This window comes from Panthera pardus, unplaced genomic scaffold (genome assembly GCF_024362965.1).
Source record: "Panthera pardus isolate Hobbes unplaced genomic scaffold, ASM2436296v1 HiC_scaffold_25, whole genome shotgun sequence".
In the NCBI taxonomy this organism is placed as follows: Eukaryota; Metazoa; Chordata; class Mammalia; order Carnivora; family Felidae; genus Panthera; species Panthera pardus.
In genome coordinates this window covers 64,207,020-64,224,628 of record NW_026526821.1, presented here as the reverse complement: position 1 = coordinate 64,224,628, position 17,609 = coordinate 64,207,020, and the positions used below count along the sequence as shown (strand labels likewise).

General features: G+C 47.8%; 1 protein-coding gene across 3 annotated transcripts in view; it reads right to left on the bottom strand.

Moving 5' to 3' along the window:
* SIX3 (SIX homeobox 3) overlaps positions 1-17,609 on the bottom strand; it is a 101,082-nt gene that overhangs the window by 35,504 nt on the left and 47,969 nt on the right. The window contains exon 4 of one of the 3 annotated variants that reach the window (XM_053890655.1): positions 11,519-11,684. The exons of the other annotated variants lie outside the window; for them this stretch is intronic. Coding sequence (XP_053746630.1) covers positions 11,676-11,684 — 9 coding nt within the window. The 3' untranslated portion in view covers positions 11,519-11,675. Of the gene's footprint in view, positions 1-11,518; positions 11,685-17,609 lie in introns of those variants that run through there. 3 annotated transcript variants of the gene reach the window in all.

The following is a 17,609-nucleotide window of genomic DNA, read 5'->3' as shown; positions in this document are numbered from 1 at the left end:
ATTGAAAGCCTGTTATGTGCCAGGCGCTGCTGATGGCACCAGAAACACACACCCTTTCAAACAGTTGCCACACTGGGAAACACACTGACCCTGTCATACATGTGTTCACACACACAGAGAAGCAAACACACACACTCTCCATCCACACAAACATGTGTGCTTGGGCAAAACCGGAACACTCTCCTGCCCCGGGCATGTGAGACACGTACACAAAAGAGTCTCTCCCACTTACATGAACTCACACACACAAATGCAAATATACACGGTGTTTCTCCCCAGTAGCATGCAAACCCACACTCACAACTGGTGCCCCTACCAGCAGCCAGTCCTCGTCCACTGGGCCTGGGGAACTGCCTTGCAGCACAGCTTGCTTTGAAGGTCTCAGTGGCTGTCTCCCAGCGAAAGCGATGATCTTGGCCAGAGGGGGCAGAGGGTCAGGGATCCCACCTGCTGCACCTTCTCTCCAGCCCCAAGTGGGATCCCTGGGGTTTGCCGGGAGCTCTCCCTGGCCGGTAGGAGGCAGCATGCCTGTCCTGGAGCTTTATTCCAGCATAGCCCCGTTATAACTTCCCTCTTTCCCTCCCCCTTGGAAAGCTAACCCCGAAAATATTTACTTAAACGGGAAACTATGCAGAAGTTCTGAAAATAAACCGGAGCAGCTACTCACCCACTGCATAAAACCTCTAACAAGCCAGCCGTCCATTCCACACTCCACTAGACCCAGTGAGAGGCTGCAGCCCCCACCAGAGTGCACACTGGACATATAACTTTTGCACAGATAATGCCAGATGAATATAACCGCTTCTCTGTTAGGCATCCACCAAACACGGTTCCTAATGGCTTGTCACCCCTTCCCCCGAGGCAGCCGGAAGCCAAGAGTTTTGCTCAAGCGACCCTAAAGGACACAGCGCACTGGGAGGGGGAATCTCCCTCCCTTTCTGTTCCCCTGACTATGTTTGCCTTCTCTTTGTTCCCAGCGAGTTTCCATACCCATTCAAGCCTCAAAGGTGAAAACGAATGAAGGTAGAATCCAACCCTTGTGGGCACCTGGCGGACTCACCTGCTTGGGGACACAAAGGTCGAGCGCAGAGGGGAGAGGGGGGAGGAGCAGGGGGCTTGCTATGCCTCCAGGGTAGTCTCCTCCTCTCACCCCAAGCTCAGCAGCCCACACCCAGACTTGGGCCTTGCCCCCACCCTATTGTTCCCACCCCCAAAGCATGTCTTGATGGTGTGCGACACAAGAAAACGTTAAACAGAGCCAGGGAGATCTGAGGAGGGAACACGGGGCTCTCTAGTCCTGGGTTTTCCATAGTCCTCTAGCTCTCGTAGGAAACACCATTTTGGCGCCTGAGAAAGCAGGGACTAGCCAAGTGGGGCCGCGGGAGTCAGGACGCAAGGAATTTGCCTCCACCACTCCACAGGTCCCCACCTCTGGCCGGGGTACCATTGGGGTTCCAGGAGATGTGTGGATGTTTTTGTGTTGAGGGGCAAGTGGAGAAGGATGGAGGAGGGCCTGGGCTCTTGACGGAGTCCCCTCTTTTTTTCATGTTGCCCATCCCAACATTCCAGCTTCGGTTCCCTCCGCACTCAAAGCTGCCTAGGGCATCTGGAAAGGGCGTGAGGATGTAAGGGGGAAATGTGAGAAGTTCCGAGAGAATGTGTAGGCACGATAGGATGAAAAAACTCATAGATGGGGTGCGGACTGTGTGTCCTGGGAGAGTGGCTATTGTCATGTACATAGGTGGGCGGGTGAACCAGTGCGTGCCCAGAGCTCTCCCGGGAGCCAGCAAATTCAGGCTATGCCTTGGCGTTCCCCGCTTGCAAGAGAAGGTGCCCGGGGCTGGAGAAGGACCAGCCTCTCCTCTCCCGATGCCAGAACCCAACTGGGCGGGCACAGGTTAGTCCTGATTCCTGAAGCCAATGCTGACCGTGGCGGGGTGGTCCGGGAAGGAAGGAGGATCTCAGTGTTGCTGCTGCCAGGGGCAGGGCAGTGGAGCCTGAGCCCAAAAAAGGTCTCGAATCCTGGTGTCAGGGTCAAGGTCTTGAGCCCCGCCTGGCAGGAGTCTCTTTTCGAAACTCCGTGAGCCCGTGGGACTGGAACTCAGGAATGGCTTCTTCCGGGTTGCGGGGTAGAATCGGAGGGCAGAGGGTCAGATTGTCCTACAATGGGGTGGGTTTTGCAGTTTCCCCACAACCTCAGCCTCAGGGCTGCTCCCCCACCAGGCAGATCCCTGCACCTGGCCGCTCAGCTGTGGAGAGAGTCTAAGAAACACCCTGTGGATGTGCCTGAAGACAGCCACCCTCGCCAGGCTCGACAGGCGTCCCTAACTGCCCCAAAGTCTCCCTTTCTTGGAGGACCCACAAACCCCACAGGCTGGCACAAGGGCGGACACGGAGCGGAGCCCTTCTTTGGGATGCTAGTAGCCCTGGCTCTTCCCAAGGATGAGTGCACAACTACCAGCAGCCCAGCCCACCCGGAGAGCCTACAGCCTCCGCACTAGCTGAGCAGTGTGCACCAGAGGGGCTCTGGCGGCCTACAGGGAGGAATCCCGCCGCTCCTTCTGCCCCCAGGCTTCCTCAGTCCCACCAGCGCGCTGGGTGCCAGGCCCTGCGGGGCCGGCTTTCCCGGCAAGTAGCCTTCGCTCTGCTCAGGGGCCTGAGGGCAGGGCAGCCGCGGACCGCGAGGCTGGACAGCCCTGTTCCTCCGGCCCTTTCAGCCACCGGTCAGGCATAAGGCAGAGGCCTGGGAGCCTGGACCTTTGGGACACGCCGCGGGCGACAAAACCATCCGCAACTGTGCTATCCTCAGTAGCCATCCTGGTGCAGGGGCTCCACCTCTGCCCGTCCAGGGCACCCAGGCCCGACCGGCTCACATCCGGGCTTCTATGGCCTGGGAGTCAGACCAGAGCCGCCTGAGGTCCTATAGAGAGAGGAAGGCAAGAGCAGCAGCAGGGCGATCCTTGCAGATTTGCCAGCCCTCCATCCCTTCCTTCGGGGCTTTCCCAAGGGCCTATGTCTCTCTCCGGCCAGGCGCTCTCCCTAGCTCGAAAGATCATCGCTGGCAGAACTACCTAGGTAACTTGCCCTGGGCCGTGGAGACGCAGGTCTACGGTGACTCGGTGGTCTCCAGAGTCACAGGTCATTATTGCCGTTTCTTGAACGCTTACTACGCGTCAGGCACTTTACACACCAGGTATCTGTTTAATTCTCACAGCGGCCACACAAAGAAGCTATTATGACTGGTGGATGAAACTGAGACGCCGTGTTCGGGAACTTGCCCAGAGTCGCGCACGTTACAGCGGCGGGGCTGGGCATCTGAGCCTGCTCTCCGCGAGTCTGTAGCGCACGGGTCTTCCCAGGGCAGAGGCTGCAGGCGAGCGCGGGGCCGGGGCGGCCGAGGCGGGCTCAAATGACTCCCGCGGGGATCCGGGCAGTGCCAGGGCGCGGCGAAATCTCCGACAAGGACCGGTTCCGGACCCCGCCGCGGAGCGCGCCGCTTCACTCGAGTGAGAGAGTTCATCTCCGCAAAAATTCGGGTATACTCCGTTTCCTCGCTTGCCCTCTACTACGTAGGCAGGGCGCACTGCATACCACAGAGGGAGTGGTGCAGGTTACTCCAGAGTAAAAATGGAACCTTGGACGCTAGGATCAGCCTGCTGCTACTTCCCTCTTCGTCCTCCCGAGTCTTTGGCCTCGTCTCTGCCATTCCGCTTGGGAAGATGAAGCCGTTTGGGGGACCCTGAGGGCTGAGACAGGGGTCTTGGGTGGGACGCCCTCCTCTTTCCCTATCCCCCACTAGTTCCGCGCTGCGGACAGAGGTCTCCCTGGAGGGGGCCGGGATGCGTATTAAGGCGTCATTTCATTAACATGGATTTACCGCAGGGATGGGAAGAGGTCGGAAGGGACGGAGAACCCAGACCCTGCTCTGGGATGGAGAAGCCAAAGAGCAGAACTTACCACGCCCATCCCGCCCTGCCCCCAAATTAGGCCCACGGAAGCCCCCATCCCCTTCTGCGTCCTCAGAGATGTTGATTCCACCTGAGCTAGGTGATTCTGTCAGTTTCAATATAGGGCATATGAAATACCCTATTGTTGTGAGGCCCTGGAAAGCCACCCAGAGACACCTGAAGAGGGGAGTTCACCGGTCCAAGCCCAGGGAAGTGAGCCAGCGCGGGGAGGCTGGGGCGTAGCCTAACAAAGGAGGCCAACCAGGAAGTGGGAGTCACTTCTCCCTTTTCCTCCAGACCGAAGAACGCAGTAGGGTGGGGTAGGGGGCTGAGGGGATTAGAAAAGGTGACCCTGAGTGGTTTCTAAAAGGGAAATAGTCTAGGATTCCTAGCATGTATGCGGTACTCTGCAGGGCGTTAGTGGTTTCACCAACTGCCTACCGTTTAATATGCACAATTACATAGGGTAGGCGGAAAAGTAATTCTTATTCCCATTAGACAGATGGGGACGCAAAACTAAGGAAGGTGTTCTGTGTGGCTTTCCTGGTGCCCCAGGGTTGGTAGAGGCTCTTTCCTGTACACTCCATTGTTGAGGTGACCTGTCTAGTTTGGGGGAAATAGCAGGTGCCCAACCAGCCCAAAGAGTAAAGATTATTCCCCGGGGGTTGGGGGAAGGATGCAGAGAGATATCAGCCATCCGGATCATGGAGATCTATATGCTGCTACAGACTTCAAGCAAGAGTTCTTCAAAATCAGAACAACCTATCTCTGCAATCACTAAAAGGAATACCTGAAACAGGCCTCTGCGGAAAAGACGCTTACATACATGAGGAGACTGAGAAAGTGGGCAGCGCTGAGAACTAGAGCTTTGCTTTCTCATTGGGCTCAGGATCTTTCAGTTAAGGCTCCCAGCAAATGAGTTGGCAGATAATGTTACATAGGAAGAAATGAGGAGGGGGGTTAGAGACAAAACATACGTAAAGACAAGACGTACAGACACAAGACTGTGGCTCAGTCGGCTAAGCGTGGGACTCTTGCTTTCAAGTCAGATCATGATTTCACGGTTTGTGGGCTCCAGCCTGGGGTTGGGCTCTGTGGTGACAGCAAGGAGCCTGCTTGTGAATCTCTCTCTTCCTCTCTCTCTGTCCCTCCCCCACTCACGTGCTCTCGCTCTTTCTCTCAAAATAAATAAATAAACTAAAAACAAAAAACAAACAAAAAAAAAAAACAAAAAAGGACAAGACTTCAGGGACAGGACAAAAGTCCAGAATGGCTGGAGCCAGAGCATAGTCTCAGGGGTTACGCAGGGTAGCCGGCAGTGCCTCTGTCCCTAATGAGCAGGAACCAGGAGGGCACAAGGAGGCACAAACAGGTAGTGCCATATCACCCAGAAGCAGCTGGGATGTGTTGGGCACCAGACTTGAGACCAGAAAAGACCGAAAATCCCACCATACCTGATAGCTGTGTCAACAAAAGTCTGCCTGACGCCCCAAATCTACTGAACACGGGTAGCTGTGCCCCCAGATAGATCTGAGACAAACAGCAGGACAAGAGACTGTATTATGTGTGTGTGTAACTAATACATTTCAAAACATGAACTTGTTTCTCACCCACATAACAGTCCGATGGGGTGTTTCTGGACGGCAGGTGGCTTCCCGTGAGGTGATTCACAGACCCGAGCTTCCTCATCAGCTGGCTCCACCCTCACCTAGAGCCTCACAGTCCTTTGCATTCTGTTGCTGGAGGGGTTGGGAGCACGGAGGAGAGGCACGGGAGGTGGGGGCTGGGGTCAGGTTTGGAGTGCGGGCATCACTTCCACTCATATTCCATTGGCTGGAACAACACGACCAACCCAACTGCACGAGAAACCGGGGAATGGAGCTACCTGTTTGACCAGAAAGAAATCCAAGGAAAAAGATTTACTGAGTCTGTATGAAGAGTTAGTCAATCCTCAGTGATTTTATAACAGAGAAATCTGTGTTCTGTAAATCTTTCTTTTTCTAAGAACCTGTACATATTATTGTTGTTGTATTTACTATTATGGGTTTGTTTTTTTTTTTTTTTTTTGGTCTTGCTTGTCTCAGCTTTTCTTTTTTTTTTTTTCTTTTTTTAAAGTTGTTTTAATGTTTTGTTTTGTTTTGTTTTGAGAGAGAGAGACAGAGCACCAGCTGGGGACGGGCAGAGAGAGAGATGGAAACACACAATCCGAAGCAGGCTTTAGGCTCTGAGCTGTCAGCACACAGCCGGATGTGGGGCTCGAACCCATGAACCGTGAGATCATGACGTAAGTCGAAGTCAGACGCTTGACTGACTGAGCCACCCAGATGTCCCTCAGCTCTTCTGTAGTGAAGAAAACAGGTGGATGCCATGAAGATACCATTCCCACATTATAGACCACAGGTCAGTTCACTTCTCTGGGACTTGGTTTCCTCATCTGTTGCACAGTGAATTAATTGGGGGTAAGGTTCAGTTGGACGTGATTAAAAAAAGCAAATATAAGTGGCTTAAGCATGATGGAAGATTATTTCTCTCACACATCAACATCCAGCTGGGCAATCTAGGACTGGTGCAAGTCAAACTCCTCCTACTTTGTTGCTTCACCGTGCATGACCCCAAATTCATGCCCAAGATGGCAGCAGTATAAAGGAAGGAATGAAGAAGACGGTACAAGCCATATGCCCACTGTCTCTTAAGAAAGATTGCTAGAGGGGCGCCTGGGTGGCTCAGTCGGTTAAGCGGCCGACTTCAGCTCAGGTCATGATCTCGCGGTCCGTGAGTTCGAGCCCCGCGTCGGGCTCTGTGCTGACAGCTCAGAGCCTGGAGCCTGTTTCAGATTCTGTGTCTCCCTCTCTCTGACCCTTCCCCGTTCGTGCTCTGTCTCTCTCTGTCTCAAAAATAAATAAACGTTAAAAAAAAAAAATTAAAAAAAAAAAAAAGATTGCTAGAAGTGCTATATATACGGCATCAATTTGGCCATAACCTAGTTACATGATCACACTGCACTGCCAGGAAAGATATGAAATGTAGATTCTATTCGGAACAACCATGTGCAACAAAAATGTGGCAATTCTATTTCTGAGGAAGAATGGGAGAATGGATATTAAGGGACACCGCATCTGAACTCACAGGGGATTGGACATGGTAATCTCCAAGGTCCCTTATTGAGGTTCTGTGTTTCTATAAAAGCAGTAACAAGCAAAACAAAACAAAACAAAACAAAACAAAAAACACAGCAAAGTATGAGCAAAAAAGTTGTTAAAAAAACTAAAAAAATTTGTTATCAAAAACTCGTAGCTAATTCATTTTAATTTTTTTAACATTTATTTTTGAGAGAGACAGAGTGCAAGCAGGGAAGGGGCAGAGAGAGAGGGAGATACAGGATCCAAAGCAGGCTGCGGGCTCTGAGCTGCAAGCACAGAGCTGGATGTGGTGTCTGAACCCACGAGCTGTGAGATCATGACCTGAGCCAAAATCGGATGCTCAACCGACTGAGCCGTCAGGCGCCCTGTGACTAATTCATTTTAAAGTTAAAACTCACACCAATAACCATTATCTCCATCCCCTCGCCCCACAAATATATAATGTGGTTTCTGAATTCTATTGACTGAATTTACTTACAACGGGCCATTTATTTTTTATGTGTATTTATTTTGAGAGAGAGAGAGAGAGAGCGCGCGCACTCATGTGGGAAAGAGGCAAAGAGAGACTCCCAAGCAGGCTCCACCCTGTCAGAGCAGATATCAACATGGGGCTTGATCTCACAAACTGTGAGATCATGACCTGAGCCAAAATTGAGGGTCTGATACGTAACCGACGAAGCCATCTAGGTGCTCTTATAATGGGCCATTTAAAATTATTTCCCCATGCATTCATATCGAGATGCTTTCTGGGAGTGTGGAAAAACACTGGGACATCTCTAACCTCTTCCACTACTAATAGGATACTGGGGGCTGCAAAAACATATCTCTAACCATGTAGTAAAAGAATTACTTCACTCCTTCCTTCATTTATTTATCCATTCACTCATTCATCTATCCCAATTCAGTAAATATTTCCTGAGTACGCCTATCTGCTGAGTGTTACATGTAGGGATATAAATAGTGTCTTTACCTATCTTCACTAAAAACAGAACTACAGCCGGACATATGACTGACCTACTACATGACCTTTCTCAGCCTTTTTTGTTAGGTTTGGCCTTGTGACCAGGTTCTCCCCAAAGGGATGTAAATAGATATGATATGGGCCACTTGTAGGGCTGGCTGGCTTGTAAAATCTCCCACATGTTCTTCCCCGTTCCTCTTTCCACACACTAGAATGACAATACCTAGAGTCACCTTGGAAGTCATGTACACACGCGCGCGCGCGCGCACACACATACACACACACACACACATACACATGCCCTAATTTGGAGCAAATGCCTTGGATTAAATAAGAGATAAATAAGTGTGTGTGTGTGTGTGTGTGTGTGTGTGTGTGTGTGTGTTTGAGCCAACACGGTATCTATTTGTTACAGCATGTTAGTCTAACTCAGTTCTAGAGCATCACCAACCCTGATTAGCACCATTCCTCCTGTACTCTAGGTGCTCCTGGGACACAACAGCCTAATTAATAAACCAGATAAATGTGAAGTGCGTGCTAGACAGGGCATCTCCAATGTAGACAGAGGCCTGGATCTGTGTTCTCAGGTGTGAAGTGAAAGGATCTCCTCTTCAAATCCAACCTGTGTGTTTCTCTGGGACATATCAGAGCAGGCAGCAGAGAACTCTAAAAGAGTGGACTCTTCTGGAACCAATGTTTTGGGGGAAAATGTTTACTCCCTGGAAGCCAGGGAGAGCAGCAGCCTATTCACGAGCCCTAAGAAACACTTTCCTCATGAGGTGTGGGAATGGAGCAATGGGCAGAGAAAGGGAGAGTACGGACAGATCAACTGACACCAACACTTAACCATAATGGAGAAAATGAGATCTGGCTTCACCCACACAGAGCGACCTGCACACATACCACTAGTTTTATCCCATGGAGGGGACACTAGGTGGGGACACAGGAGATCTGGCATTTTACCTCTATCCTTGCATTCCTGTGCAATCTTGAACAAGTCAGCAAGACTCCCCGAACATCAGTTCCCCTGACAATAAAGGGAGAGAGGACTCTTTATAGCCTCTCATTCTATAGACGTGACAGAGGAAGTCTAATCAGTGTGAACAACAGCTTAAAATCTTTGGAAGCAAGACATTGGGAAGGAAGGCATGGGTAAGAGCATTATTCCTTTAGGAGGCAATTGATCTTTGACAGCATTCACACTATTCCACTAAACACGGGGTTAGAGGACAATTATTTGAACCTACTGTCTTATGAGCTGTTGTGCTGAGATTTTCAAAGGGAGCTTTAGGAGGGAAAAAAAAAAAAGTCTCCAGAGAAAATGGCAGAGCCAGGAGCTCCAAAAGCCCACCCCCTCCATAAAAGCAACAACATTAAAAATTGGCAGAAACTGTCCGCAGCAATTTTTTTAGAACTCTGCAGACTAACTAGAAGCTTGAAGCAACCCAGGGAGACCTCATTTGAGAATACGGCTGAATCTTAGTAAGAACATCAAGCTTTGTGGCATTTTCCTTAGCCTTCCATTCCTCACTCCTCAGCTCATTAGGAGCCTTAAAAAGAACAGTCTGCAGTCCCAGTGCCGAGAAGGGGCAGAATGGACCCCAGTTACAAACTGATCTTAGTTCATCTGTATGGCGGCTCCCTGGAAAATCTACTCAAACATTTGCCTTCATCTTGACTGCCTAACTGGAACTCACCTTCTGCTACAACCACCAACCAAGGAACCTTTTTCAAAAACATTTATAGGCAAATGTTTCCATTTCTGCTGCCTGAGGCAATAGATAACAGTCGGGCAAAGAATAGATCACTCCAAAAGCTTATAAGAAAGGCTGGGGAGTAAGGTATTTTGGGGAAAACGGCTTTGAGAAGCTCCAACATATTCCTGGGATTCTAGAAGGACACACCCATGCTGAGGGCTATGTGCACAAAAGACCCTACACTTTTGCCTCTGGCTGTCCTGAGACTGCACAAGCAGAAGGTGAAGGCTAAGGCAGAGTTGTAAAATTCCTGACTGAGTGTTGAAGCCTCAGGCCAAAGCCAACATGCACACTGAATCTCTCCATAAAGACTGGGAGATTTTTTTTTTTAAGTAATCTCCACACCCAACGTGGGGCTTAAACTCATGACCCCAAGACCGAGAGTTGCATGCTCTACCGACTGAGGCAGCCAGGTGCCCCAAGACTAGGAGATTTTTCTTTGTCTATTCCAGGTTTTTAGAACAATCCCTGTCCAGGGCACCTGGGTGCATCGGTCAGTTAAGGGGCTGACTTCCGCTCACGTCATGATCTCACAAGGTTGGAGAGTTTGGGCCCTGCATCTGGCTCTGTGCTGACAGCTCAGAGCCTGGAGCCTGCTTCGGATTCTGTGTCTCTCTGCCCCTCCCCAGCTCACACTCTGTCCCTCTCTCTCAAAAATAAATAAACATTTAAAGAAATTTTAATAAAAAATAAATAAAGTGCAAAATGAGGAAATGAGTGCATTTGAGTATAATGATGCAGCAGCTGTGGAAAACAGTTTGATGGTTCCTCAAAAAATTAAACATAGAATTACCATGTGATACAGCAATTCCACTCCTAAATATATACCCAAAGGAATTTAAAGTAGGAGCTCAAACAGATACTTTCACACCAATGTTCACAGCAGCATTACTCACAATAGACAAAAAGTGGAAACAACCCAAGTGTCCATCAACAGATGAAAAGATAAACAAAATGTGGCTTATGCATACAATGGAGTATTCATTTAAAAAGCCTATAAAGAGGAATGAAATTCTTATACATGCCACAGCATGGATGAACCTTGAAGACATTATATTAAGTGAAACAAAAGGACAAATACTGTATGATTTCACTTATGTGAAATATCTAGAATAGGCAAATTTATAAGCAACAGGAGGTAGAATGGAGGTCGCTTTCTACTAGACTGAAGAAAAGGGATATGAGGAGTTATCATTTAATAATAATGAGGGTACAGAGTTTCTGTTTGGGAGGATGAGAAAACCTGGTAATGGACAGTGGCGATGGTTACATAACATTGTCAATGTACTTAATGCCCCTGAACTGTTCACTTCAAAATGATTAAAATTATAAATTTTATGTATATCATACCACAATAAAAAAATATAAAAAGAAAAAATTACAAGGTACACAAAGAAGCAAGAAATGGTAGCCTGGACACAGAAAAGAATAGGCAGTTAATACAACCTGCCCCTGAAATCCTAGACATTGATTTTACTAGAAGACTCTAAATCACCTATTTTAAATATGATCAAGGTGGTAAAGGAAGCCATCTGTAAAGAACTAAAGAGGGGCGCCTGTCTGGCTCAGTTAGTAGAGCACACAACTCTTGATCTTGGGGTGGTGAGTTCAAGCACCACATTGGACTTAAAAAAATATAAATTAAGTAAATACATTTATTTAAAAAAAAAAAGAACTAAAGAAAAGCATGAGAACAACATCTCACCAGAGAGTATCAATAAAGAAATTGGAACCATATAAAGTAACCAGATAGAAATTCTAAAGTTGAAAATGACAAAAACTGAAGTGTAAAAATCACCATTGGGACTCAACATTCCTTTTTAGCTGGCAGAAGAAAGCATCAGCCAACTTGAAGGTAGGTTAATTGGAGTTATCCAGTCTAAGAAAGAGAAAGAAGAATGAAGAAAAATGAACAGAGCCCATGAGCCAGAAGATGGTATGATGACATATTCAAAGGACTGAAAGAAAAAACTGTCAACCATGATTCTATATCCAGCAAAACATTTCCTCAAAACTGTGTCCAGAGGAATTGAAAACTTAGGTCCACACAAAAACCTGCACACAGATGTTTATAACAGCTTTGTTCATAATTGTCAGAATAAGTTATTCCTAAACCTGGAAGCAACCAAGATGCTCTTCAGTGGGTGAATGAGTAAGTAGGGGGATGCATAACAATGGATACTTATCTTTATAAACTTGTCCAAGACCATATAATGTACAATGTCAAGTGTGTACCCTAAAGGAAACCATAGACTTTTGTGATTATGATGTGGCAATGTAGGTCCATTCTTGTAACAAAAGTACAACTCTGGGGATAGAGTATGCATAGGAAATCTCTGTACAATCTTCCCAATTTTGCTATGAACCTAAAACTGCTCTAAAATAATAAAATCTTCTTAAAAAGAAAGTCAAAGCAAGGGGGAGAAATTAAGACGTTTCCTGAAAGAGTGAGTTTTGCTTTCTGACAATATCCTTAAGTACTACCTAAAGATCCTCAGCTTTGCAGTGAATACCAGGTTACGAAACCACGGCCCTCCTACCAGGGTGGAAAGAGACTCTGGGCCTCGGTTTCATCATTGCCTTGTGCTACCAGTTAACACTCAGCACTCCTCACTATGAAAACCAGTGCCTGGGTGGCTCAGTCGGTTAAGCTTCTGACCTTGGCTCACGTCATGATCTCGCACTCCGTGAGTTTGAGCCCCGCGTCAGGGTCTGTGCTGACAGCTCAGAGCCTGGAACCTACTTCAGATTCTGTGTGTCCCTCTCCTTCTGTCCCTCCCTTGCTCATACTGTCTCTCTCTCTCTCTCTAAAAAATCAATAAACATTTTTTAAAAATTTAGAAAAAAGCATATAATCTATCTCTCCTTTTTCTTTTTTTCTTTTTCTATATTTATTTATTTTTGAGAGACAGAGTGAGACAAAGTGAGACTGGGGGAGGGGCAGAGAGAGAGGGAGACACAGGATTGGAAACAGGCTCCAGGCTCTGAGTTGTCAGCACAGAGCCCGACACAGGGCTCGAACCCACAGACTGTGAGATCATGACCTGAGCCGAAGTCGGACGCTCAACCGACTGAGCCACCCAGGCGCCCCTATCTCTCCTTTTTCACAGTTGAGAGAAAATTTTCAGACGGTTGTGCAATGGACTGTCTTCCTTCATCTTCTATTCCAGTGTGATGACTGACAACTGAAGCTAGAGGTTAGGAGGAGGAAGAGTTAGGGCTTTGAAGGAAATGTATGGGCTAAAAGGTGGAAGTGCTCATTACACTGGGGAAGGAAATAAGTAAAATATCAGAGAGAAGAAATAAAACTTCTAAGGTGAAGGACAAATTATTGCATCTGGCCCCTTCTACAACCAGAGGGAGGCATACCATCTATTGAGCCTCTTTGAATTTTAGGCAACATATTCGTCATTTGGGTCTGTGACTCTGGCCCATTTACTGAGTGTCTCAAAAAGGAGCTAGTTTTGAGTGGGGGTCAGAACAGAAGAGGGCTCTGCAATAGGTCCAAGCTGCTGTGTAAGCTGCTCTGACACGGGCTTTGTGATCCAAAAGATCTAACGGTGCACAAAGTGTCGAGGGCAGACGAGGATGCCGTTTGGAAACTTTGGCGAGCTCCTTTAGGACAAGTGCAGCACAGGCCTTTAGGCATCTGGAGCGAAGCCCTGTCATCCTCTGCAGATAACTACTCTCCTTTTAAGAAACAGCTTTTGGCCTGCTACTAGGCCCTCGCTGAGACTTAACACTTAACCATGGGTGAAATCAAGTTCCCATGTGATCTGAGCTCCTGGTCATGACCTGGGTGTTACCTGACCCACCACGCCATAAAGATGGGCATACACTGCAGCATTCCATCATCAAATGGAGGTGGTATTATGACACGGGACCCGAACACATCCTGAAGGCGCAAGTAAGTTCCATGAAGAGGTAGCCCAAATGCCCACAGTCGCTACCCCTGCCACACTATCGGCTCTCTCCCAGCCGGCACCTACAGCTTCACGGGGAGTTCCCTCCAATCAGACGACGGAGAAAGAACTCAAGCTTAGCTCACAGATGGTTCTGCATGACGCGCAGGCACCACCTGAAAGCAGACAGCTGCGGCACTACAGCTCCTTTCTGAGCGTCCCTGAAAGATGGAGGTAAGGGGAATCCTCCTTGTGGGCAGACCTTTGAGCGGTTCACCAGGTTATTCCTTTTGCTTGGAAGGAAAAATGGCCAGACGTGTGATTAAATATCAATTCACAGGCTGTGGTCGATGGTTTGGCTAGACGGGATGACTTGGAAGGAACACAACTGGAAAACTGGTGACAGGGAAGTCTGGGAAAGAAGTATGTGGACAGACCTTTCTGAATGGGTGAAAACATCATGTGTCCCATGTCAAGGCCCCTGGAGGAGTGACCTCAACCGAGGAGGACCTGAATGATCAAGTGGATAGGATGGCCTGTTCTGTGGATACCAGTCAGCCTCTTTTCTCAGCCATCTCTGTTCCCATACCACGAACCACCAATGGGCTCATGAACAAAGTGGCTGGGGCGGAGGAGGAAGGTTATGCATGGGTTCAGCAACATGGACTTCAACTCACCAAGGCAAGCCTGGCTACCACCACCACTGAGTGTCCAATATGCCAGAAGCAGAGACCAAAACTGAATCTCTGATAAGGCACCATTCCCAGGGAATGGTTGATTACACTGGACCACTTCCATCATGGAAGGGGCAGGGTTCTTACCGGAATAGACACTCACTCTGGATATGGATTTGTCTTCCTTCAATGAAATCCTTTTGCCAAAACCACCATCCACAGACTTGTAGAATGCCTTATCTACTATCCTAGTACTCCATATAGCATTGCTTCTGACCAAGAAACTCACCCCATGGCAAAAGAAGTGTAACAATATGCCCATGCTCAAAGAATTCACTGATCTTATCAGATTCCCCACCATCCTGAAGCACCTGACTTGATAGAAAGATGGAATGGTCCTTTGAAGATTTAAAGCACCAGTTAGGTGGCAACACCTTGCAAGGCTGGGGCAAGGTTCTCCAGAAAGCTGTATATGCTCCGAATTAGCGTCCAACGTACAGCACTGTTTCTCCCATAGCCAGAATTCAAAGGCCCGGGAAGCAAGAGGTAGGAATGGGAGTGGCACCACTCCCTATTATCCCTAGCGACCCACTAGCAAAAATTTTGCTTCCTGTTCCCATGACAATATGCTCTGCTGGCCTAGAGGTCTCAGTTCCAGAAGGAGAAATGTTCCCACTAGGAATCCCAGCGATGATTCCATTGAACTGGAAGTTGAGGCTGCCACCTGCCCACTGTGGGCTTCTCATGCCTCTGAATCCACAGGCAAGAAGGACATTAATGTGCTGGCTGGGTGATTGGTCCTGACTACCAAGAGGAAATGGGACTGTACTCCACAGTGGAAGTAAGCTTGAGTGTGTCCAGAAAACAGGAAATCCCTTAGGGCATCTCTTAGCATTACCATGACCTGTGATTAAGGTCAGTGGAAAGCTACAGCAACCCAAACAAGGCAGGACTACTAATGGTCCAGACCCTTCAAGAACCACTGCCCCAGGTAAAGAACTACAACCAGCTGAGGTGCTTGCTGAAGGCAAAGGGAATTCAGAATGGATGGTGAAAGAAGGTAATTAAATACCAGCTACAACCATGTGATCAGTTACAGAAATTAAGACTATAATTATCAAGAGTATTTCCTCCTCATTTTGTTATGAATATATTTGTGGGTGTATATGTATATATTTTAAGTAAATATCTTTGGGCTTTTCCCTCTCTTATTCCCTAATTATGTAACATAAGATGTATTGACTTTATATCATAGTATTTAAGGATTGTTCATTTTACATCATCGTATTTAAGTTATGGGAAATCAAGAAGAGTAAACACCACTCAAGGGCTTTATCGCTCTTCTGGGGAAGGGGTTGCTGCATTTTCAGTAGTACTCTTGATAGGTCTATCATGTTTGGAGCTATGACCTTGTTATTGTTTTCATTTGTGGAGTAAGTTCAGTTGAAAGAGATTCAGGTTGACAAGGGGTGGGCTCATGATGATCGATTTTATGTATCAACTCGACCAGGCCACAAGGTGGGCCGATACCTCATTAAACATTAGTTCTGGGTGTGTCTGTGATTGGCATTTGGGTCAGTAGACCAAATAACGCATGCTGTCCTCTCCGATGTGAATGGACATCATCCAATCTGTTCAGGGACCGAACGGAACAAAATGGAGAATAAACAGAATTCTCTCTCTCTCTATTGCATGAGCTGGGACACTGGTCTTCTGCTTTTGGCCTGGACTTATGCCATCAGCCTGGTTCTCAGGTCTCTGGACTTATTCTGGAGCTTACTATCAGTCCTCTGGCTGTAGACCTTTAGATGTGAACCAGAACATACACCATTGATTCTCCTGGTTCTCTGGCCTTCAGTCTTGGGCTGGAACTATAACCACTGACTTCCCTGGATCTCCAACTTACAGACAACAGATTGTGGGACTTCTCAGCCTCCATTATCATGAGTCAGTTTCTCATAATAAATGTCTTCATTATAAGGCCTCCCTTGGTTCTGTTTCTCTGGAGAACCCTGACTAATACACCTCCTAATGCCTCCCTAAGGTGAGCCCAATATAGGCTGAGTAGATGATCCAAGGGGGAAAATAAATAAGGAAAGAATTATTTTTCACACTTGTTAGTACTTTGTATGCTTGACAGGCTACTAGTATTTTCTTTCTGGTAATGGACTCTGCCGTCCCACCTCAGCACATAGGACTAGTGGCTGCCCTCTTTATTCTGTCTCCACGTCTTTTTTTTTTTTTTAATGTTTTTATTATTTATTTTTGAGAGAGAGAGAGACAGAGCATGAGTGGGGGAAGGCAGAGAGAGAAGGAGACTCAGTCTCAAGCATGCTCCAGGCTCTGAGCTGTCAGCACAGACCCCCACAAAGAAGAGTAAACACCACCCACAAACTGTGAGATCATGAAGTCGGACACTTAACAGACTGGGCTACCCAGGCGCCCCCCCACTTTTATTTTTTTTGAGAGAGAGAAAGAACAAGTGGGGATGGGGAGGGGGGCAGAGGGGGAGAGAGAGAGAGAGAAAGAGAGAGAGAATCTCAAGCAGGATCCACGCTCAGTGTGGAGCCCGACGCGGGACTCCATTCCACGACCTTGGGTTCATGACCTGAGCCAAAATCAAGAGTCAGACGCTCAACTGACTGAGTCACCCAGGTGCCCCCTCCACATCTTTCTTAATAATAGAAACTGAAATTCGTGGCTGGGCACATAGCTGCCCAGAATAAAGACTTGTGTTTTCCAGCCTCCCTTGCAGATAGGTGTACTGTGTAACTAAGCTTTGACTAATGAATGCAATTGGAAGTGTTGTATGCAAATTTCTGGAAGTGTTCTTAAAGGAAAAGGATTCCTTCCTTTTCCCTTCCTCCTTCCTGCTGACAGGAATATAGACGTGATGGTGGAGCTGCTTTGGCCACCTTGGACCGTGAGGCAGCATACTAAAGTTGGTGGAAAAGCCAGGCAAAAGAAGTCTGAATTTTATGACTTTGGAGTAGCTGTTCCAGCCCTAGACTTTCTTTTCCTCACTGCCCTAATGTAAAAGAAAAATAAGCCCCCATTTTATTTAAAGCCCTTGGGTCTTCTGGCACATGCAGTTGTATCTAACGAATGTTAACTACCTTTCTAAATTCAGAGTATAAGGGGGCGCCTGGGTGGCTCAGTCGGTTAAGCATCCGACTTCGGCTCAGGTGATGATCTCACGGTCCGTGAGTTTGAGCCCCGCGTCGGGCT